At 47.8% G+C, this 22,975-nt stretch overlaps 1 protein-coding gene across 1 annotated transcript; it reads left to right on the top strand.

Moving 5' to 3' along the window:
• Window positions 1–18,471: 18,471 nt before the first annotated feature.
• Window positions 18,472–22,317, top strand: LOC309546950 (nicotinamide N-methyltransferase-like; the record flags this gene model as incomplete). The annotated part of the gene is made up of 3 exons (XM_082246697.1): window positions 18,472–18,622; window positions 20,543–20,750; window positions 21,888–22,317. The coding sequence occupies 3 exons, from the start codon at window positions 18,472–18,474 to the stop codon at window positions 22,315–22,317; spliced, it is 789 nt and encodes a 262-aa protein (XP_082102823.1).
• Between the last annotated feature and the right edge of the window lie 658 nt (window positions 22,318–22,975).

Raw genomic sequence — 22,975 nt, 5'->3', positions numbered from 1 at the left:
CTGGCTGCTGGTCCTGGGGCCTGGCTTCTGGGACTGGGTCCTGGCTTCTGGGGCTTTGCTGCTGGTCCTGGGGTCTGGCTGCTGGTCCTCCTGATTCCTGGCTGCTGGTCCTGATTCCCGGCTGCTGGTCCTGGTTTTTGGGGCTGAGCTGCTGGTCTGTTTTCCGGTTGCTGGTCCTGGGGTCTGGCTGCTGGTCCTCCTGGGGTCTGGCTGCTGGGGCCTTGGGGCTGGCTTCTGGTCCTGGGGCCTTGGGGCTGGCTGCTGGTCGTTGATTCTTGGCTGCTGGTCCTGATTCCTGGCTCCTCTGTGGTGTGCCGGTCTCTGTGGTGTGCTGGGCTGTGGTACCAGTCTCTGTGGTATGCTGGTCTCTGTGGTATGCTGGGCTCTGTGGTATGCTGGCCTCTGTGGTGCCGGGCTCTGTGGTCTCTGTGGTGCTTGGCTCTGTGGTTCCCGGGCTCTGTGGCCTCTGTGGTGTGGGCTCTGTGGTGGCAGTGCTGGCTCTGTGGCGCTGGGCTCTGTGGTAGCAGTGCTAGCTCTGTGGTGTGGGCTCTGTGGTGGCAGTGCTGGCTCTGTGGTGTGGACTCTGTGGTGGCAGTGCTGGCTCTGTGGCCCTGGGCTCTGTGGTGGCAGTGCTGGCTCTGTGGTGGCAGTGCTGGCTCTGTGGTGGCAGTGCTGGCTCTGTGGCGGCAGTGCTGGCTCTGTGGTGTGGGCTCTGTGGTGGCAGGTGGCAGTGCTGGCTCTGTGGTGGCAGTGCTGGCTCTGTGGCGTCAGTGCTGGCTCTGTGGTGTGGGCTTTGTGGCGTCAGTGCTGGCTCTGTGGTGTGGGCTCTGTGGTGGCAGTGCTGGCTCTGTGGTGTGGGCTCTGTGGTGGCAGTGCTGGCTCTGTGGTGCTGGGCTCTGTGGTGGCAGTGCTGGCTCTGTGGTGTGGGCTCTGTGGTGGCAGTGCTGGCTCTGTGGTGGCAGTGCTGGCTCTGTGGCATCAGTGCTGGCTCTGTGGTGTGGGCTCTGTGGTGTGGGCTCTGTGGTGGCAGTGCTGGCTCTGTGGTGCTGGGCTCTGTGGTGGCAGTGCTGGCTCTGTGGTGTGGGCTCTGTGGTGGCAGTGCTGGCTCTGTGGTGGCAGTGCTGGCTCTGTGGCGTCAGTGCTGGCTCTGTGGTGTGGGCTCTGTGGTGGCAGTGCTGGCTCTGTGGTGGCAGTGCTGGCTCTGTGGCGCTGGGCTCTGTGGTGGCAGTGCTGGCTCTGTGGTGTGGGCTCTGTGGTGGCAGTGCTGGCTCTGTGGTGTGGGCTCTGTGGTGGCAGTGCTGGCTCTGTGGTGGCAGTGCTGGCTCTGTGGTGGCATTGCTGGCTCTGTGGCGCTGGGCTCTGTGGTGGCAGTGCTGGCTCTTTGGTGTGGGCTCTGTGGTGGCAGTGCTGGCTCTGTGGTGTGGGCTCTGTGGTGGCAGTGCTGGCTCTGTGGTGTGGGCTCTGTGGTGGCAGTGCTGGCTCTGTGGTGTGGGCTCTGTGGTGGCAGTGCTGGCTCTGTGGTGGCAGTGCTGGCTCTGTGGCGCTGGACTCTGTGGTGGCAGTGCTGGCTCTGTGGTGTGGGCTCTGTGGTGGCAGTGCTGGCTCTGTGGTGTGGGCTCTGTGGTGGCAGTGCTGGCTCTGTGGTGGCAGTGCTGGCTCTGTGGCGTCAGTGCTGGCTCTGTGGTGTGGGCTCTGTGGTGGCAGTGCTGGCTCTGTGGTGGCAGTGCTGGCTCTGTGGCGCTGGGCTCTGTGGTGGCAGTGCTGGCTCTGTGGTGTGGGCTCTGTGGTGGCAGTGCTGGCTCTGTGGTGTGGGCTCTGTGGTGGCAGTGCTGGCTCTGTGGTGGCAGTGCTGGCTCTGTGGTGGCATTGCTGGCTCTGTGGCGCTGGGCTCTGTGGTGGCAGTGCTGGCTCTTTGGTGTGGGCTCTGTGGTGGCAGTGCTGGCTCTGTGGTGTGGGCTCTGTGGTGGCAGTGCTGGCTCTGTGGTGTGGGCTCTGTGGTGGCAGTGCTGGCTCTGTGGTGTGGGCTCTGTGGTGGCAGTGCTGGCTCTGTGGTGCCAGTGCTGGCTCTGTGGCGCTGGGCTCTGTGGTGGCAGTGCTGGCTCTGTGGTGTGGGCTCTGTGGTGGCAGTGCTGGCTCTGTGGTGTGGGCTCTGTGGTGGCAGTGCTGGCTCTGTGGTGTGGGCTCTGTGGTGGCAGTGCACGAAGGTCGATTAATGTAACCCAGTCAGCACGGAGTCCCTCCTTACATCAGAGTCTGCAGAATTTCCCCTTACAGTGCAACTGAACTCTGACGGGGAATTCTGCAGATCATGCTCTAAAGGAGAACTCTGATATAAGGTAGGGGCTCTGGTGACCAGAGACCACCTTATATCAGAGTCCATAGCGTTCACCTTTGCATCAGAGTTCTCACTTATTTAAGGTCCGCATCGTTGCCCTTTACATCAGAGTTCCTCTTCACGTCAGCGTCCACAGAGTTCCCCCTTGCACTATAAGGGGAATCCTGCAGACTAATGTAAAGGGGAATGCAGATAACTCTGATATAGGGGGGACTCTGATCACCAGAGACCACCTTCCGCAGAGTGAATGCACTAAGGAAGGGGTGGGTCCTGATATATGGGGGAACCTTTATATCAGTGCACCCTACCTGGCTCCACTGACTTGGACTTGCCTGGCAGGGGGGCACTAATGTGGGCACCTGGGCGATTGCCCTACATCTCTATCAGTTGTTTAGCAGCCAGTATCTCATTGATTTTGGGTGGGGGGGGGGTTAACAGGATACTGTATGGGGGGCTTTGGAAGGAGAGATGACTTGTGCTGGGAGTGGGGGGGTGGGGGTGGACTGATTTCATATCCAACCCCCCTCCCCCAGCATAAGTCATCTCTTCTTCCAAAGCCCCTCTAGGACATACAGTATTCTGTTAGAACTTAGAACCCTCCCCACACACACACACAGCTAATTCCCTGCAAGAATTAACTTTTAGCTTGTCTCCCTCCCTCACACTCCTTCCTTGAGTGCCTCTGACCCACCCCCCCCCCCCCCCCCCGCCGCAAGAGTTATGTATAGTGTGTGTGAATGTGTGTCTGCTCTAATCACAGACCTGAGATCCGCACGGAAGATGGACACTCCACAGCGATCTCCTCCTCCAGGGCTCCTCTGTTTGTATACATCAGACAGAGCCGAGGGAGGAGGGGCGGGTTCACTCTGCTCTGTAAAGGGCGGCTGGGGGAGGCAGATGCTGGGTGCCGTACAGAGCAGCCAGAGATTGTAGCGTGTGGGACATCAAACCACCCACAAAAGCTACGAAGTAACATAACTTCTCTGGCTTCTCCTGCAGGACTCGAGCCCTGACTCCGCCTGTGTGCCGGAATTATAAAAAAAAAAATAATTGTAGCGGCTGCAGTGAGACTCCCGCGATTTGCGGGAGATTAAAGTTATGTGCGGCATGCGCCCCCCCTCACGCGGCGCCTGGGTGCAGTGCACCTCCCGCACCCGCCTCGGATCGGCCCTGATGACACTTCTTAAGAATGGTGACCCTCAGTTGTTCGGGAATAAAAATGTGTTCCTTGTGGAAACAAAGTCCATCCCTCTGCTGGAGATGCAAGTTCAGAGGATGTGGGGAGTTTGCAACTGTTCCCTTGATCTGTGACATCAAGTCTGTTTGCAAGAGTAGGAAATTCTTAGCTGGCAAGATAGTGTCAGGTTCAGGAGGTGGAGCTGGTTCAGGAAACATGTGAGAAAGGGCATCAGGTTTGCAATTCTTAGAGCCCGGACGAAAAGTTAAATGGAACATAAATCGAGAGAAGAAAAGTGCCCATGTTGCCTGTTGAGGTCTTAATCGTTTTGCGGTTCTTAAATATTCTAAGTTCTTATGGTCCGTAAAAATAAGGATAGGGTGTGCAGCCCCTTCCAGTAGGTAGCGCCATTCCTCCAGGGCAGCCTTTATGGCTAACAGTTCACGATCTCCTACGTCATAGTTCCTCTCAGAGGAGCTTCATTTTCTGGAGAAAAAGGCAATAGGGTAGAGTAGGGACTTGGCTCCTTGTCATTGGGATAGTATAGCCCCGACCGCATTTTCAGAGGCATCCACTTCAAGTACATAGGCTAAAGCGGGATCTTTGTGTTTCAAAATGGGAGCGGAAGTAAACAGAGTCTTTAATAGTTCAAAGGCGGCTTGAGCCTCTGGAGTCCATTTGAATGGGGTAAACTGTTTGGTCAGCTGTGTGATGGGAGCTATGATGCCAGAAAAGTTTTTTATAAACTTCCTGTAAAAATTGGCGAAGCCCACAAAGCGCTGTACTACTTTCTTGTCCTCGGGGGCAGGCCATTCCAGTACGGCAGATACCTTTTGCGGGTCTATAGCAATGCCATCCGCACAGATAATGAGTCCCAGAAATTGGATGATCTGTTTTTGAACTCACATTTCTCCGCCTTTGCGTAAAGACGGTGTTGGCGAAGTCTGTCCAGTACCTTCTTTACATGGTTTCTGTGTAGGTCGAGAGAACTGGAAAATACAAGGATATCATCCAAGTATACGATGATAAACAAATCAAGATAGTCCCAAAATATATCATTAACAAGATGTTGGAATGTGGCTGGGGCATTACAAAGACCTAATGGCATGACCAGATATTTGAAATGCCCAAAGCGCGTTCGAAACGCGTTTTTTCCATTCGTCTCCTTCGCAAATTCTGACTAGGTTGTAGGCACCCCTCAAATCAAGTTTGGAGAACACCTGTGCCCCTCGTAACCTCTGTAAAAGTTTGGGAATTAGGGGAAGAGGATAACGATTCTTGACAGTTATCTTATTGAGATTGCGGTAATCCACACAGGGCCTAAGGGTATGGTCCTTTTTCTCAACAAAGAATATGCCTGCTCCTGCGGGTGAAGTGGAGGGTCGGATGAATCCTTTTTCCAGGCTTTCGTTAATGTAGTTATGGAGAGTCTCTAATTTGAGTTCCGGCCAAAAGGTATTTCAGCCCCTGGCAACAGTTCAATGGGGCAATCGTATGTATGATGGGGAGGAAGAGAATCAGCGCTCTTTTTATTGAAAACATGCAGGTATTCGTGGTAAACTGTGGGTACCAGTTTCAAGACTTTGGGGTCCGGATGGATACCAAGGAGAGAGGTAACAGTAAGAGACTCCTTAGGAAGACAGTGTGCCCAGCAGTAGGGAGAAGAGAAGGAAATCTCACCCGTAAGCCAATTGATGCTAGGGTTATGGGCCTTCAGCCAGGGTATACCAAGAATGACAGGAAACATGGGTGATGTTATAACGTCCAAGCAAAGGAATTCTTGATGACCAGAGGAGGAAAAGCAGAAAATTGGAGCCGTCTCTTGTGTCACTGGACCAGACTTGATACCAGAGCCATCAGCCAGGTGAACAACAAACCCTTGTTTCTTGGTACAGAGAAGTAGATTGTGTTGGGCTGCAAATGTCACATCCACAAAGCAGCTACAGGCCCCAGAGTCTATAATAGCAGGAACAGAGATAGTCTTTTCAGGAAGTTTCAGATGGCAAAGCAAGGTGAGATGTGTTTAATTAGTCCCGGGTGGATGCATCGTAGAAATCCAGTTAGAGGGGGTTCTGCAAGGCCTCACAGGACAAGTCTAAATGTGGTGACTGGCATCGCCACAGTAGAGGCAGAGATTGGAGCGATACCGTCGAAGACGTTCCGATGTGGACAGAGGGGATCTCCGGAAACTCTTTCGTGAACAGTGGTAAGGTACCTCTGGGGGGTTAACGGTAATGAGAGGAGTATCAGCCCCAAACTCCAGGCGGACCAAAGGACCCTTGTTAGTTCTTTCGACTTGCCTCTCACGTAGCCTCCGATCAATCTGGATGACAAGGTTCACCAGGTCTTCTAAGGCCGTTGGTACCCCCACCCTGGCAAGTTCATCCTTTAGGGCATCAGACAAACCAAGACGTAACTGATGATGGAGGGCCGAATGGTTCCACAGAGTATCAGCACTCCATACACGTAAAACTGTCACATAATCCTCCACAGGCCTTAGGCCTTGCTGTAACTTGTTAAGTTTGGATTCAGCAGTCAGATGACAAAAAGGATCTGCGTATAGATGGGACATGGCAGAAAAAAAGAGTCCATGATTGTCAAGGCTGGATCGTGTTGTTCCGGAAGATGGAAAGCCCAGGATTGAGGCTCATCCTGAAGAAGTGAGATAATGAACCCCACCTTGGCATCTTGTGAAGAGAAGGATCGAGGCAACAGGGAAAAGTATAGTTCACAAGAATTACGAAAAGTCAGAAACTTTCTTCGACTTCCAGAAAAACATTCAGGTATGGGAACCCGAGGTTCCGGGTGGAAATCCGCCGCACAGGATGTGCTGGGCTCCGTCAGAGAAGAGTCATTTTTGCGGGCCGATAATTGATCTTCAATGCAATCCAATTTTCCTTGCAGGCTTTGTACAATGTGGGATAGTGCAGAGATCGATCTGCAAACGTTCTCCAGTGGAGAGACCTCCCTTTCAGACTCCATAGTGGGCTGACTGATACTGTCACGTACCTGGGAGGAGTCTGAGTTGACGAGGTCGGCCTCTCTTATATCTGCTGCCCAGACCCTACTGAAGGTGAGACAGAGGGTGTCAAGGGCCAGGAGGGACACAAGGGCCTGTGGTTGTTGATGGATCAGGATAGGCTGCTTGTCCGGATCCCAGAAACTGGAACATGCAATGATGTATGGAACAGGTGTAGCAAATAGCCAGGCAAGCACTCGGGTAGCTCTGAGAGACAAGGTTTGAGTCAGAGTAGTAGGAAAGCCAGGGTCATCAACAGGCGGTGCAGCAGAGCCAAAGTCCAGAACACGCCAAGTCAGCAACAGGGAAGCATACAGGTATCATCAGGTCACAGGAAACAGCTGAAGATCAGTCAGCAAAGGAAACAGGATTGAACTTCCTTTAAATAGCCCGTCTGGCGCCACGCCCATTAGTCATTCTTCTGGGAATAGCCTGCGCACGGCCACGTCCCAGACATCTCACAGGGATTCCCTGACAAGGAAGCTCTACTTGAAGAGAAGAGTCAAGGAGTCAGAGAGCTGTTGAATAATGAAGGGCTGTGGCCCGTCTGCTTCGAGTAGAGAACAGTCTCTTGGACGATGAGAGTGAAGTGGAGGTTGATTTGAGCCATCGTGAAGATCCTGTGGAAATGAAGAAACCAGAAGAGAATTCCAATTCCCCTCACTTAATGATCCAAGTGGCGCAGGCCCAAACTCAAATGTGCCAAACTTTGATGCAAGTTATGGAAGCACAGGGAAGGATTCAAGAGCCAAAGAGGAACCTTAAGGGACTGAATCTTCCACCCCTTCGAGACAGAGGGTGTTTTGAGTGTGAATGGGACATTTCTGTGCTAAATGTACGAAGCGAGGCTTAAGTCCTGAAGTGCTGGAGGAGCTGTTGAAAGCCTTGCAGACATTCTTCTTCGCTAAGAAGGCGGAAAACTTCAGGGGACCTCAGTTCAAGGAGCCAATTGAGTATCCCAAGACCAATCAGAGCTTCAGAGCCAGTGAAATTGGTCATAGACAATGCAGGGTGGGGTTCATTACCTCGCCCTCCCCTTATAACCCAAATAGCCAGAGGGGGCCGCCTGGGTTAGGGAAAGGGACACAGGGGGTTAGTACATCCTCTCCACCAAGGAAGAAGAAAAGGACCTGGTCACCTGTAATGAGATCTGTAGAAGTACAGACAGCTGAGTTCCCCGGAAGGGACACCCCAAAGAGACAGGAAAGGCTGGTGCCCTCTGCACGACGGAAGTTTTTCACTCCTGCTGAGATGCCCTTCTGCTGAGATGCCCAAGAAGCTAGTGGGGCCATCCCCGATAGTCTCGCTCCAAATGGATGGCGTCTACACTAAGGCTCTGTTAGATACTGGAGCTCAAATAACACTGCAGTACAGAGATTTTTACCGCAAGTACTTGAAGCACATCCCACTATGCAAGCTAGAGGAACTGGAAATTTGGGGCCTTGGACCTCAGAAATTTCCCTATGATGGCTATATACCAGTAAAGATTTCTTTCAACCCATCAGGGGGGGAGAAGATGGAGGTGTTTGACACTTTAGCAGTAATGTACCCTCGACCTCCTGGCGCAAAGCACAACTCCCTAATCATTGGGACCAATACTGACTTGGTAAGAAGAATGCTTACCCCTTAGCCTTAAAAGGTTAACCTGCTGAAGATGTGCACCCGCAGTTGAGACGGGCTTTCCAGCGAGTACTTCAAGAGCAGAAGGCCCCAGCAGAGGGAGTGGGGAAACTGTGGCGGCTGGACACTCAGGAGAGGGTGTTGCAGCCAGGAGAAAGGGCGAGCATGAAGGCCACCGTTAAATTGTCCGGGGACCAACCGGGTCCCTTTGTGATGCTGGAAGATGATCTGCTGGGGGAAGATAGCGTACTGGAGCTGGTCCCAGAAATAGTGCCTACTAAGGCCTTGTGGCGCAATGGAGGGAAAGTTCCTGTTAGCGTCAGAAACGCTACTGAGCAGCCAGTCAGCCTGAAGCCCCGAATGGTGTTGGGACGAGTGAGTGTTGCCACCCCCATTTCTTTGAAGTAGTTGATTGAGGAGGAAGGTGGGGTGAGAAAATGGAAGATCCCAAAACTCGGCGCCCTTTTGTCCCATTCAAGTGTGGGGAGCGGGTGAAGAGTAGTGATGTCGCAAACCTAAAATTTGCCATTCGCGAACGGCGAACGCGAACCTCCGTGAATATTCGCGAACCGGGCGAACCGCCATAGACTTTAATAGGCAGGCGAATTTTAAAACCCACAGGGACTCTTTCTGGCCACAATAGTGATGGAAAAGTTGTTTCAAGGGGACTAACACCTGGACTGTGGCATGCCGGAGGGGGATCCATGGCAAAACTCCCATGGAAAATTACGTAGAGTCGGGTTTTAATCCATAAAGGGCATAAATCACCTAACATTCCTAATTTGTTTGGAATAACGTGCTTTAAAACATCTAGTGTGTGTATACAATCAGGTATGATGTTGTATCGATCAGGTAGTGTAAGGGTTACGCCCGCTTCACAGTGACAGACCAAACTCTGACAGACCAAACTCCCCGTTTAACGCACCGCAAACAACCGCAAACAGTCCATTTGCAGTGGGTACAGTACAGTCTGTGGACCTGACACTCACTGGCAGGCAACTATAAAAAATATATTTTTTTTAATTTGCAAGGTGCTGTGCCACCGTATATATGAGTGGTGGGCACCGCCGTGGGCACAGTACACTCTGTGGACCTGACAGTCACTGGCAGGCCAGGCAACTGCAATTATAAAAAAATATATATTTTTTTAATTTGCAAGCTGCTGTGCCACCGTATATATGAGTGGTGGGCACTGTACACTCTGTGGACCTGACAGTCACTGGCAGGCCAGGCAACTGCAATCATAAAAAAATATATATTTTTTAAATTTGCAAGCTGCTGTGCCACCGTATATATGAGTGGTGGGCACTGCAGTGGGCACAGTACACTCTGTGGACCTGACAGTCACTGGCAGGCCAGGCAACTGCAATTATAAAAAAATATATATTTTTTTAATTTGCAAGCTGCTGTGCCACCGTATATATGAGTGGTGGGCACTGCAGTGGGCACAGTACACTCTGTGGACCTGACAGTCACTGGCAGGCCAGGCAACTGCAATTATAAAAAAAATATATATTTTTTTAATTTGCAAGCTGCTGTACCACTGTATATATCAGTGGTGGGCACTGCAGTGGGCACAGTACACTCTGTGGACCTGACACACACTGCAATTATGACAGAGGAAAAAAAAAAAATGTTTAAAACTGCAAGGTACTGTGCCACCCGATATGAGTGTGGTGTGCACACAGTACAGTCTGTGGTGGGTCTGTGGCCTCTCACACACAGCGGGCAGGCAACTGCAGTGCACAATAGATATATATATATATATATATATATATATATATATATATATATATATATAAATTACTCAAATACCAGCCCTAAAAAGGGCTTTTTGGGGTGCTGTTAGGATGCTGTCCTTACAGCAGGAGTGGACTGAGAACACTGAGTAACAAGACCGAGAACACTGACTAACAACTGTCCCTATTAACAGCAGCAGCACTCTCCCTGCTCTCACTAACACACTGCTTTAGAATGATCTAAGATGGATGCTGCCCTTGCTTTTTTATAGGAGGTGGGAGGGTGTGGGAGGGAGGGTATGCTGATTGGCTGGAATGTGTCTGCTGACTGTGAGGTACAGGGTCAAAGTTTGCCTCAATGATGAAGTATAGGGGGCGGACCGAACATCGCATATGTCCGCCCGCAGCGGCGGACACGAACAAGCGATGTTCGCCGGGAACTGTCCACCAGCGAACAGTTCGGGACAGCTCTAGTGAAGAGTCAGTTGTCGAGATGGGAGAAATTGTTCTCCAAGAATGATTATGATGTGGGATGTGCCAAGAGTGCTCAGCACCGAATTCGGCTGAGTGAAGACAAACCTTTTTGGGAAAGAGCCAGATGAATACCGCTAAGTGATCTGAAAGATCTCAGAGAGCAGTTGGCTACGCTGAAGAAGTCTGGTGTTATTCGAGAGTCCCGTAGCCCATACGCCTCCCCTATAGTGGTGGTTCGAAAGAAGAATGGGACTATCCGAATGTGTATCGATTATCGTACTTTAAATTGCAGGACTATCCCAGATCAGTATACTACTCCTAGGATAGAAGATGGCCTGCAATGTTTGTCCGGGGCCAAGTGGTTCAGTGTGCCGGACCTGAAAAGTGGCTATTATCAAATACCCATGCACCCTGGTGACAGAGAGAAGACTACCTTCATTAGTCCACTGGGTTTCTACGAGTTTGACCGGATGCCTCAGGGTTTGGCGGGAGCCCCAGCCACTTTCCAACACCTAATGGAGAACACTGTGGGTGACATGAATTTAATTGAAGTCCTTGTGTACTTGAATGACATCATTGTGTTTGGGAGAATGTTAGAAGAGCATGAAGCTCGTTTGGAGAAGGTTTTTCAAAGGCTGTATAAAGAGGGGCTGAAGCTATCTCTGGAGAAGTGTCAGTTCTATCAAAAATCTGTCACCTATCTGGGGCATGTCGTGTCTGCTGCAGGGGTACCCACTGATCCTAAGAAACTTGAAGCTGTCACTACTTGGCCAAGGCCTAGAACGGTCACTGAGCTAAGGTCCTTTCTGGGATTTTGCTCTTATTATAGAAGGTTCCTCAGAAATTTTGCTCAAATAGCGAAGCCCTTGAACGAGTTGCTGCAGTAGGAGACGAATGAAGGGGAGTCACAGTTGAGAGTCAAGGAAGTGCCTCAAAAGGGGCTTAAGGGATCGACGCAATCCATTCAGGCCAAGTGGAGTCCCAGATGTGAACCGGCTTTTTGGAAGCTGAAGGAAAGCCTCACTAAAGCCCCAGTATTGGCCTATGCCGAACCAACAAAGCCTTATGAGTTGCATGTTGATGCCAGTCGGGATGGACTGGGTGGAGTGCTGTATCAAGAGAATGAGGGAAAGTTACGTCCTGTTGCCTATGTGATCCGCAGTCTGACTCCTTCAGAGAGGAACTATCCCATACACAAATTGGAGTTCCTGGCTCTTAAGTGGGCAGTGGTAGATAAATTGCGAGACTACCTCTATGGGGCCTACTTTGTGGTGAAGACCGATAATAACCCATTAACCTATCTGTTGACGACTGCTAAGCTGGATGCCACTGGACACCGATGGCTGGCTGCTCTGTCTGATTTACAATTCAGTCTAAAGTATCGGCCCGGGAAAGGAAATCTGGATGCTGATGCTCTATCTAGGCGGCCACATCCCACTGATAGAGAAGAACCTGATTGTGTGCACCTAACTTCAGAGGGAGTACAGGCTGCATGTCAAGGAGTGGAATATCATTTGAAAGGAGCTCCTGGGGCTGAAATGGTGGGAGTCTCCCCATCAGGGGTGCCACAGTGCTACTGTGACTTAACTCAAGTGAGGAGTTTGGAGCTCCCCCAGTTGACAAAAGAAAGATTTGAGGAGGGATCCGAAGGAAGACCCTTTAGGTACCTTAATGAAGAAGTCCTGACACCATACCTAACAAATCACAGCCCTGCTGTTACGCAGACAAGGCCCACTATATATTTGCCTAGCACCTACCTTTAGGGTGCTACAAAGGGCTTTTTGTACAAAAAATTGGCCAATAAGTTTGGCACTGTGTGTAACAGAGTTAACGCAGCAAAAGAGGCAATAATGTTGCAGGACACAAATACACTTAGACAAGTATACTGAGATAACACCCCACTTCAATATGTGGTATTGGGGGGCCACTGGTCTATCACACCAGTTGTACAAAAAATTGGCCAGTAAGTTTGACACTGTGTGTAGCAGAGTTAACGCAGCAAAAGAGGCAATATTGTTGCAGGACACAAATACACTTAGACAAGTATACTCAGATAACACCCCACTTCAATATGTGGTATTGGGGGGGCACTGGTTTATCACACCAGTTGTACAAAAAATTGGCCAGTGAGTTTGGCACTGTGTGTAGCAGAGTTAATGCAGCAAAAGAGGCAATATTTTTGCAGGACACAAATACACTTAGACAAGTATACTCAGATAACACCCTACTTCAATCTGTGGTATTGGGGGGCCACTGGTTTATCACACCAGTTGTACAAAAAATTGTCCAGTGAGTTTGGCACTGTGTGTAGCAGAGTTAACGCAGCAAAAGAGGCAATATTGTTGCAGGACACAAATACACTTAGACAAGTATACTCAAATAACACCCCACTTCAATATGTGGCATTGGGGGGCCACTGGTTTATCACACCAGTTGTACAAAAAATTGGCCAGTAAGCTTGGCACTGTTTGTAGCAGAGTTAATGCAGCAAAAGAGGCTGGACTTAAATACACTTACAGTGCCTTGCGAAAGTATTCAGCCAATAAAACTGTAATTTTTTGTGAAGAATCAACAACAAGTGGGACACAGTCATGAAGTGAAACGAAATTTATGGATATTTCAAACTTTTTTAACAAATAAAAAACTGAAAAAGTGGGCGTGCAAAATTATTCAGCCCCCTTAAGTTAATACTTTGTAGCGCCACCTTTTGCTGCGATTACAGCTGTAAGTCGTTTGGGGTATGTCTCTATCAGTTTTGCACATCGAGACTGGCATTTTTGCCCATTCCTCCTTGCAAAACAGCTCGAGCTCAGTGAGGTTGGATGGAGAGCGTTTGTGAACAGCAGTTTTCAGTTCTTTCCACAGATTCTCGATTGAATTCAGGTCTGGACTTTGACTTGGCCATTCTAACACCTGGATATGTTTATTTGTGAACCATTCCATTGTAGATTTTGCTTTATGTTTTGGATCATTGTCTTTTTGGAAGACAAATCTCCGCCCCAGTCTCAGGTCTTTTGCAGACTCCATCAGGTTTTCTTCCAGCATGGTCCTGTATTTGGCTCCATCCAACTTCCCATCAATTTTAACCATCTTCCCTGTCCCTGCTGAAGAAAAGCAGGCCCAAACCATGATGCTGCCACCACCATGTTTGACAGTGGGGATGGTGTGTTCAGGGTGATGAGCTGTGTTGCTTTTACGCCAAAAATATCGTTTTGCATTGTTGCCAAAAAGTTAGATTTTGGTTTCACCTGACCAGAGCATCTTCTTCCACATGTTTGGTGTGTCTCCCAGGTGGCTTGTGGCAAACTTTAAACGACACTTTTTATGGATATCTTTAAGAAATGGCTTTCTTCTTGCCACTCTTCCATAAAGGCCAGATTTGTGCAGTATACGACTGATTGTTGTCCTATGGACAGAGTCTCCCACCTCAGCTGTAGATCTCTGCAGTTCCTCCAGAGTGATCATGGGCCTCTTGGCAGCATCTCTGATCAGTCTTCTCCTTGTATGGGCTGAAAGTTTAGAGGGACGGCCAGGTCTTCGTAGATTTGCAGTGGTCTGATACTCCTTCCATTTCAAAATTATCGCTTGCACAGTGCTCCTTGGGATGTTTAAAGCTTGGGAAATCTTTTTGTATCCAAATCCGGCTTTAAACTTCTCCACAACAGTATCTCGGACCTGCCTGGTGTGTTCCTTGTTCTTCATGATGCTCTCTACGCTTTAAGCGGTCCTCTGAGACTATCACAGTGCAGGTGCATTTATACGGAGACTTGATTACACACATGTGGATTCTATTATCATTAGTCATTTAGGTCAACATTGGATCATTCAGAGATCTTCACTGAACTTCTGGAGAGAGTTTGCTGCACTGAAAGTAAAGGGGCTGAATAATTTTGCATGCCAAATTTTTCAGTTTTTTTATTTGTTAACAAAGTTTGAAATATCCAATAAATTTCGTTCCACTTCATGATTGTGTCCCACTTGTTGTTGATTCTTCACAAAAAATTACAGTTTTTATATCTTTATGTTTGAAGCCTGAAATGTGGCAAAAGGTTGCAAAGTTTAAGGGGGCCGAATACTTTCGCAAGGCACTGTATATATATATATGTGTGTTATGAATAAATCCCAAAACGCCTCGCGAGTACGCCGGTCACTCACACACGGCAGACACTGTGGCTCACCTTGCGATCCAGCCCTCAGATTCATCCATCCTCTGCAACATCAATATCTGCTGGATAGGACCATGAGACGAGAGGCACCTTTCTGACCCAAGAGGCGGCCCCATGCAGACCCCAGACACCGGATCACCCATACATCTGGATCTACTTACTTTAATGTACTTTTTTATTGCACCTTGTTACAGTAAACCTTTATTATCTTACTCAGAGGCACCTGTTTTCTCTGCTTTGATCAACTCAGTATTGAACCCTATGGACTAAGACTGGGATGCCATTATAGTTCATGTCCGTGTACAGGCATGCGTCTCGATACTTTTGAAAATATGGTGAATATTTGATAGGATGCAATCACTGTTCAGCTGATAGCTTTCCACCCAGGTCCTTCAATTTCAAAGCAAACTTTTGTGGAGCTGGGTGGTGCCAACAGGGCCACCATGGCTCAAATTTTGGGTAATTTTGGCATGAGCAATGTATGGCTAGCTTAAAAGTTTTAGCTAGATAAACACAAACATAAACCAGTTTTACTAATGAGCAGTGGCGGCTGGTGCATTGGGGGCCCAGGAGCGCCGCCCCCCCCCCTTTCAATGCGTCTACATGCCCCCTAATCTACATGCGGGCGCCGGAAGCATGGGGTTTAATGGGGCTTTCTTTTTTTTTTTAGCATGTGATTAGAGCCAGAGGCTCTATTAGGCTAAAAAAAAGGGTGGGCTCGGGATGCAGAGCATTGCGCTCCGAGCCCACCCAGTTGTGTGACAATACCGAATGAATATTCGCTATTGTCACATGGATCCTCCTTCTGGCCAATCAGGAACCGGGTCTGAGACCCGTTTCCCGATTGGCCAAAAGGAGAAGCCATGCCATTGGCCATGGAGGAGGAGGAGGAAGGAGACATAGAAGACAGGGGGAAGAAGCCGAAGCTGAAGCCGCCGTTGCCGTGTGCTCCTGCTGCCTGCTCTCCCTCCACATATCCAGGCAAGGTGATTGAGCCGGCGGGGGGGGGGGAGGGGGGGGCTGGCATGGTGTGCGGCCTGGTGTGATCTGGGGGGGGGTAGTATGGTGCGATCCGTCCAATGACCCCTTCCCCCCCAGCCCATGGAGCACCAGCCGCCACTGCTAATGAGCAATACCTTCTTTTATCTTCTGTATCTGTCCTTATGATGAACTGTTCTGTATATGCAGTTATTTGAAATTAAATTGTTCAATAAATTCTAAATAAAGCATTCTCAGCTTTCAATTGATTGCTAGATGCACAGCAAAAAAAAAAAGGTGTTCCTGGAATATTTTTTTTAAATGTTGACAGCTATGCACTAGCTTTATCTGGGTGGATATAAATTAACTGGATAGTTTAGGTAGAACCTTGTACTGAATAGTTGTTTTGTAAAATCTAAGGAGATAGCACAGAGATCATGCTTTCAGAGTGTAATGTATGTGGACATCTATATAGAATTTCTAACCAGGGCTGGACTGGAAATTTCCTGGTAGTCCAGAAAGTCCCCCTGCCCTGGGGCTGCTTGAAGGGCAGTGGCACCCGTAAAGAATGGCTGCAGCATGTCAACCGCGCATGAGCCACCGCAGCTCAGGAGACCCGTACAAGCTGGGTCATTCTTGGGCAGATGGTGCCTCTGCAGCCCCTGCATCTCCTGTACCATGCCCACAGCCTCTGCCTCTCCTGTACCATGCCCACAGCCTCTGCCTCTCCTGTACCATGCCCACAGCCTCTGCATCTCCAGTACCATGTCTGCAGCTCCTGTATCATGCCTGCAGCCTCTGACATCTCTTCTACCATGCCCACAGCCTCTGCATCTCCTGTACCATGCCCGCAGCCTCTGCATCTCCTGGACCATGCCCGCAGACTCTGCATATCCTGTACCATATCTGCAGCCTTTGCATCTCCTGTACCATGCCTGCAGCCTCTGTATCTCCTGTACCATGCCCGCAGCCTCTGCATCGCCTGTACCATGCTCCAGGCCTTTACATCTCCTAAACCATGTCCGCGCAGCCTATGACATCTCCTGCACCATGTCCACAGCCTCTGCATCTCCTTTACCATGCCTGCAGCCTCTGACATCTCCTGTACCATGCCCGCAGCCTCTGCATCTCCTGTATTATGTCCGCAGTCTCTGCATCTCCTGTACCATGCCCGCAGCCTCAGCATCTACTGTACCATGTCCATACAGTCTATGACATCTCCTGTACCATGCCCAGAGCCTCTGCATCTTTTGTACCATGCCTGCAGCCTCTAACATGTCCTCCTGTACCATTCCCGCAGCCCCTGCTTCTACTGTACTGTGTCTGCAGTCCCTGTATCTCCTGTACCATGCCGACAGCCCCTGCATCTCCTGTACCATGTCCGCAGCCTCTGACATGTCCTCCTGTACCATGTCCACACAGCCTATGACCACCTTCTATACCATGTCCACACTTTTACCACAGTTAACTGGAATTTGCTTATATATATATATATATATATATATATATATATTTATATATATAAAGCTATATGTGCTTTCATATCTCGTGTACCTTGTCCACAGCCCCTGCATCTCCTGTACCATGCCAGCAGCCCCTGCATCTCCATGTCCGCAGCCTCTGACATCTCCTGTACCATGCCCACAGCCCCTGCATCTCCCGGAACATGCCCGCAGCCTCTGACTTCTCTTGTACTATGTCCGCTGCCCCTGCTTCTCCTGTACCTTGTCCGCAGCCTCTGCATCTCTTGTACCATGCCTGCACAGGCTCTGATATCTCCTGTACCATGCCCGCAGCCTCTGCATCTCCTGTACCATAGTCGCAGCCCCTGCATCTCCTGTACCATCTCCATAGCCTCTAACATGTCCTCCTGTACCATGCCTGCAGCCCCTGCATCTTCTGTACCATGTCTGCAGCCCCTGCATCTCCTGTACCATGCCCGCAGCCTCTGTATCTCTTGTACCATGCCCATACAGCCTCTGACATCTCCTGTACCATGCCCGCAGCGTCTGCATCTCCCATACAATGCCCGCAGCCTCTGCATCTCCTGTACCATACCCTCAGCCCCTGCATCTCCTGTACCATTTCTACAGCCTCTGACATGTCCTCCTGTACCATGCCCACAGCCCCTGCATTTCCTGTACCATTCCCGCAGCCCCTGCATTTCCTGTACCATTCCCGCAGCCCCTGCATTTCCAGTACCATGTCCGCAGCCTCTGACATGTCCTCCTATACCAAGTCTACACAGCCTATGACCACCTCCTGTACCTTGTCTACACTTTTACCACTGTTAACTGGAATTTGCTCATATATATATAAATATATATATATATATATATATATATATATATATATATATATATATATTTAAAGCCCTATGTGCTTTCATATCTGTCTTACCTATATATATAATACACTCTTCAAATGTGCTTTAAAATGCATGGTTTTCCCTTTTTTGAACAAGAAAATAATGACATTATGCTGTTGGGCAGGTATAATAATGCTATGGGGCTGATATGAAATTATTTCCAGGGCTGAATTGTATTCCCAGTCCTGCCCTGTTTCTAACCCTTACTCAACCCAAAGCAAAACAAGGAATTTTGGATACAGAGAAAAGAACCTCTATTCTGCAGTCATAATGCAGTAATTAGGGGGGTCACTTGTTCTGGGGACAACTGTCTAAGAGAAGATTAATTCTTCCCTACTGTTTCTCAAAAATGAAAAAAAAAAAAAAAAAAAAACAACTTTACCTTTAGATATACTTTAAAATATTTTGCTGGTTGAAAAACAGGAGATGCAGTCACCTGAATCTCTGCAATCAAAGCACAATGACGTCACAATGTACTAATATTGGGTGAAATTCTAATGATGTGATAATATTTAATAAGCTGAACGTATCACACACATCACAGGATAGAAGACAAACTGAAAGATTGCTGTAGTGGAGATAACCATATTACAGGATGGATCTCGGCTCTCGTAAATTCTACCACATACATGGCTTCCACTCCCGGAGTTTCCTAGACACGTACTGTTCTAGTAAACCAGAAATGCCCTTTACCTTTGAGAGTTTTCAGTATCCCATAAAGAAATTTTACGATGCATTTTCCTCAGGTAGGTAAAGCTCTTTTTTAATAATAAATTATTTTAACAGGAAGCCTCTATTAGCAAAAAATTAAGCATGAACTATTGATTTGCAGAATGATCTTGTGAAGAAATGATGGAAACAGAGGATGAAAGAACCTTATTTTTAAAAAAACACGGAAAGACTAAGCAGAATTGCTGCTGATCCACTCTTTAGGAAAACCTATTGATATCTTATCTTGCTGTTGGAGTATAAGAATATCTATAAGGAGGCTGAACAATAATGTGACTTCTTATACGCAAATGTATTAAAAGGCCAATCAATCCAACTATAGGAGGAGTCTGGTTGTCTGACTCATTCCCTGGTTTCTTGTGTTGAATACTCCAACAATTAAATCTCCCTGACATAATTCCCAGCCTGGTTATGTGTCCCTGGAAGTTTTAGCTGCCCCCCACCCTCCTGTATGTGTTATTTACATTTTCCATAATATAAAACAATGTGTCCTTATGGACACAGCAGGTATGTCCACCCATGAACTCAAGGCAGGAATGGTGGCAACCCCTCATAACAGGTATAACAGGTGTGCAGCCCAAGAACTACTTGCAAGGACAGTGAGAGCCCTTAATAATGGGCACACCCATTGTAAACACTTAGGATCTCAGCATAGAGATCTCATTAATAGAATCTAGAAGAGACAGAAGAAACTGTCTCGTGGTCTAACTCTCCAGCACCTACCAATAGCTGAAATATCAGTTTTTAATGAACTGACCCTTTAAATATATTCCCATTCCTTGCATGGCTTAAATTAATAGTGCTGCATTATTTTCAGAACGTGGTATCGTTGATGTTTATATGATTTTAGGATTTGTGTGAACAATATTTAATGTACAATTACTGTAGGCAGCATAGTGTGTAATTCTAGCTAGCAATTTAGCATGTTTTGGTGGAACACAGTTGCGCTTTAACAGTTTTGAATTCAAATGCATGTGTATAGAGACCGTATAACAGTTCTATTTGAAGGTTGTGCAGCGTCCCACTCATGACACGTGGGAACTGCAAATGTATTACTTCTTTGTTATTGCTGTATTTTACATGTGCATTGCTATACCTGTGGTATCCCTGTTCATAGGCTGGTCAAGTGTGCTTCATACTTCCCACCACAAGATGGGGATAGCACCATTTTGGGATATCTATCCCAGCTCAGGTTTATCTGTGGTCAGTTGTTCAGTTCAGGAAGTGAGTGTACAGAGAAGAAAAGCACCATGTAGAGGTTAGTGAAGGTCAGTCCAGAGAAGGGACAAATTGGAACTGCTCAAATCAAAGGGTAAAAGCCACCAAACGGCAGCAAGACCTTTGAGAATAAAGGTGAAGGATTTCCTTAGCCACTGTCAACCTCACCAAATTTCACTGGATTCTAAAGGGACCAGGAACAAGTAAGCATTATACTGAACCACAGCCTGAGACAAGACCTACCAAAACCTATTAACAGTGGATCAGCAGAATTCCTCTATTTACCCAGAGACTGTATTCTATCTGGATGTTTGTACTGCAATCAAAACCAGTCACAGTAAAAGTTGTGAGTTGTATCCTATCACTGTCTACCTCATTCTTCACTATTGCTATTACAACTGGTTGTACCACCATTAACGGTACTGGCGTCACGACAAATACCATCAAGGGACCCAGCCACCACAAGCACTCTAAACACCCCTGTCATCACGGGCACCTCAACCACCATCTTGGCTGGCGTTTCCCTATCACAGAGCGTGCCCCGGAGGATTTCGTGCTGTCTTCCTCTTCACTGTGCGACCAGCCCAGGGAGGCTTTCTGCTAACCGTGAGTAAACCGATGAACTGTATTATTGCTGTCTCTCATCGGCCCACCGTGCACCTCACGTGTCACCCCTGCGGTTCTGGCTCGTCGCAGTTGCTTTGAATCTTTTTCTGCAGGTGATTTTAAAGGAGATGTCTTGATTGACGTCACTATTGGTCCCATCTTTCAACATCTCTATTCAGCACTGGATTATTTTAGAGATATCATCCTTCTCAAGCCATCTGACCATTGTATCATAGAAGTGAAAAAATGGACAGACAGCCGAACCGGAGCGTTTGATTGGTCGCACACCTCAATACTTGCTACAGAGGTGGAAGGAAAGAGGTGAAGTATCTGCCACTATTTTGTCAGAGTCAGGCTGAATGTCTGGTGTAATGAGCCAGGACTGTTGGGAGGGGGACCAGACATTATTTTAAAAACATTTTTTTTTTTTTTTTTAATTAGCCACTTGTGTCGCTCCTATTAGAACGGGTCCTGTGCTAATCAATGGCAGGCGACCGACCACGACTTGTCAGGCAACCAAGTCGCCTGACAAGTCGCGCTAGTGTGAATGGACCCTAACTTGTGAGATTTGTTAATCAGATAATAATATTTCAAGGGAATAAAAAATATTGTTCTAAATGCCTTAATACTTTGCTTACATCAACTGAAATAATGCTAAAAGAATCTTTTGTTTTGATATGCTAAATGTGATTCCCAGCCAAAGAGATGGAGGGGTGGGAGGGGGGATAAAACAGGAAAGAAGGAGATGGAAAAACAGCAGGTAGTGAGGGGAACAGAGAATAGGCAAGAAGAGGAGGAGAGAAGAGGAGAGGAGGTGAGGACAGGGGCACAGAGCTGTCTGTACCTGCCTCCATCTGCTAGCAGCTGATTGAGCATTGGATAGAGGCTTTTGTAGTGCCAGGTGGCAGAACACAGAGAGCATTACAGTAACTGGCACACCGCTGCCACTCTGTCTGTTGAATCGATGCACCCTGTGGGTGGGGCTGCCCAGTACAGAACATCCCTCCTAATGTGTATAGTGAGTCCACAGTGGGCCCAATCCCCCTCGGGGTCCATGTGCTCTGCACACAATATGCAGGGAAGTGAGGAAAAAGACAGCAGAGGAGAAGAGAGGGTAAAGGGGGAAAGGAGAGAAGCAGAGGACACAGTAGGAGAGTAGAGGAGAATAGAAGAGGGGAGAGGAATGGAGGAGAGCAAAAGAGAAGAGAGAAAAGGGGGTGGGGGGTGTGGAGAAAAAGAAGAGGGGAAGAGCAAGAGGAGAGGTTCTAGTTTAACAAGAAAAAACTAAAAATGCTCACTATATTAATAGTTCCATTCTTCCTTTCCCCAGTCTTATGTTTTAAAAACTACAAATAGCCATATACAGCCCAGTAATATTAGCAGTATTCACCTGCTCAGACCTAATATACTCAATGCCTCACAGAATATCAGGATATAGGATGTGCTTCTGCCTTCCAGGGAGGAACGTGAACAGAAGGAAATTAAACTCAGGGAGGCAATTACACATGTTGTAAAATTTGATCTCAACAATGAAAATCTCACAGACCCAATCAAGCTACCACAAGCCGACTGCCTGGTGTCTTGCACTGCTCTGGAGTGCATCAGCAAAGACTTTGAAGACTATGTGAGAAACTTCAGGAGATTCTCAAAGCTTCTGAAACCCCGTGGGCACTTGATGCTTTATGGAATTTTAAATTGCACATTTATTAAGGTTGGGGAAGAGAAATTCCATGTGGCAAAGTACAATGAAACCAACTTGAGAAGTATGCTCATAAATGAGGGGTTTGTCATTACCGATTTCGAGGTTACCCCAAGAAAGGCTATAACTGATCTGATTGATTTTGATTCGATTGTGTTCTGCACAACTTATAAGGAACAGAAGCCTTAGGTTCAGTTCACATAATTGCATTGAAAAGTGTGCATGCATTTCAATCAAATTAATTTTTAGTGCAATTTTATTGCATAGAATGTAATGCAAGGCGTTACGTGAGCTTTGTGCGAGCTTTGAATGCTTTTTCTTCCTGGGAAATGTACCGTGTGACTTTAAATAAATGCTCTTTTTGCAATGCTTATTGTGTTTTTAGTGCATGTTAAGTGTATTTCATGTGTTGCTACTGACTATAATGTAATCTGCATTTTTATCAAAAAAAACTCACAAAAGATGCAGATAGCAGGATTTGACAAAACATAACGCACTGCCCTCTGACAACACATTGATGTGAAAAGCTTCATAGATTATAACGGCAACTAGAGTTTTCATGCATTTTCATCACACTGTGATCCTGTGTTGTAGCTTTTAGGGCATATATATTTCAGCATGCCATATATGTAGTGGGCAAAGTGTTGAAGCAGTCCTCTGGACATACAGATTTCAAACCTGTTTCTGAAACGTGAACAATAACTTTTAACACTGACATCCACAAGCTTTGGTCATTTTTAGCAGGCTGCCAGAGATACAGAATCCCTGGAAGAGGTATCCAAAGATGCCAGCTATGTGTTAGCATCTTTGATAGATTTTTGAGCTAAGAAAAGTTTAAAAATCGAAA

Source organism: Pelophylax lessonae (genome assembly GCF_965119305.1).
Source record: "Pelophylax lessonae genome assembly, chromosome: 1".
Taxonomy (NCBI): Eukaryota; Metazoa; Chordata; class Amphibia; order Anura; family Ranidae; genus Pelophylax; species Pelophylax lessonae.
The sequence above is the reverse complement of the archived record's forward strand: the minus strand, read 5'-3'. Positions and strand labels throughout refer to the sequence as shown.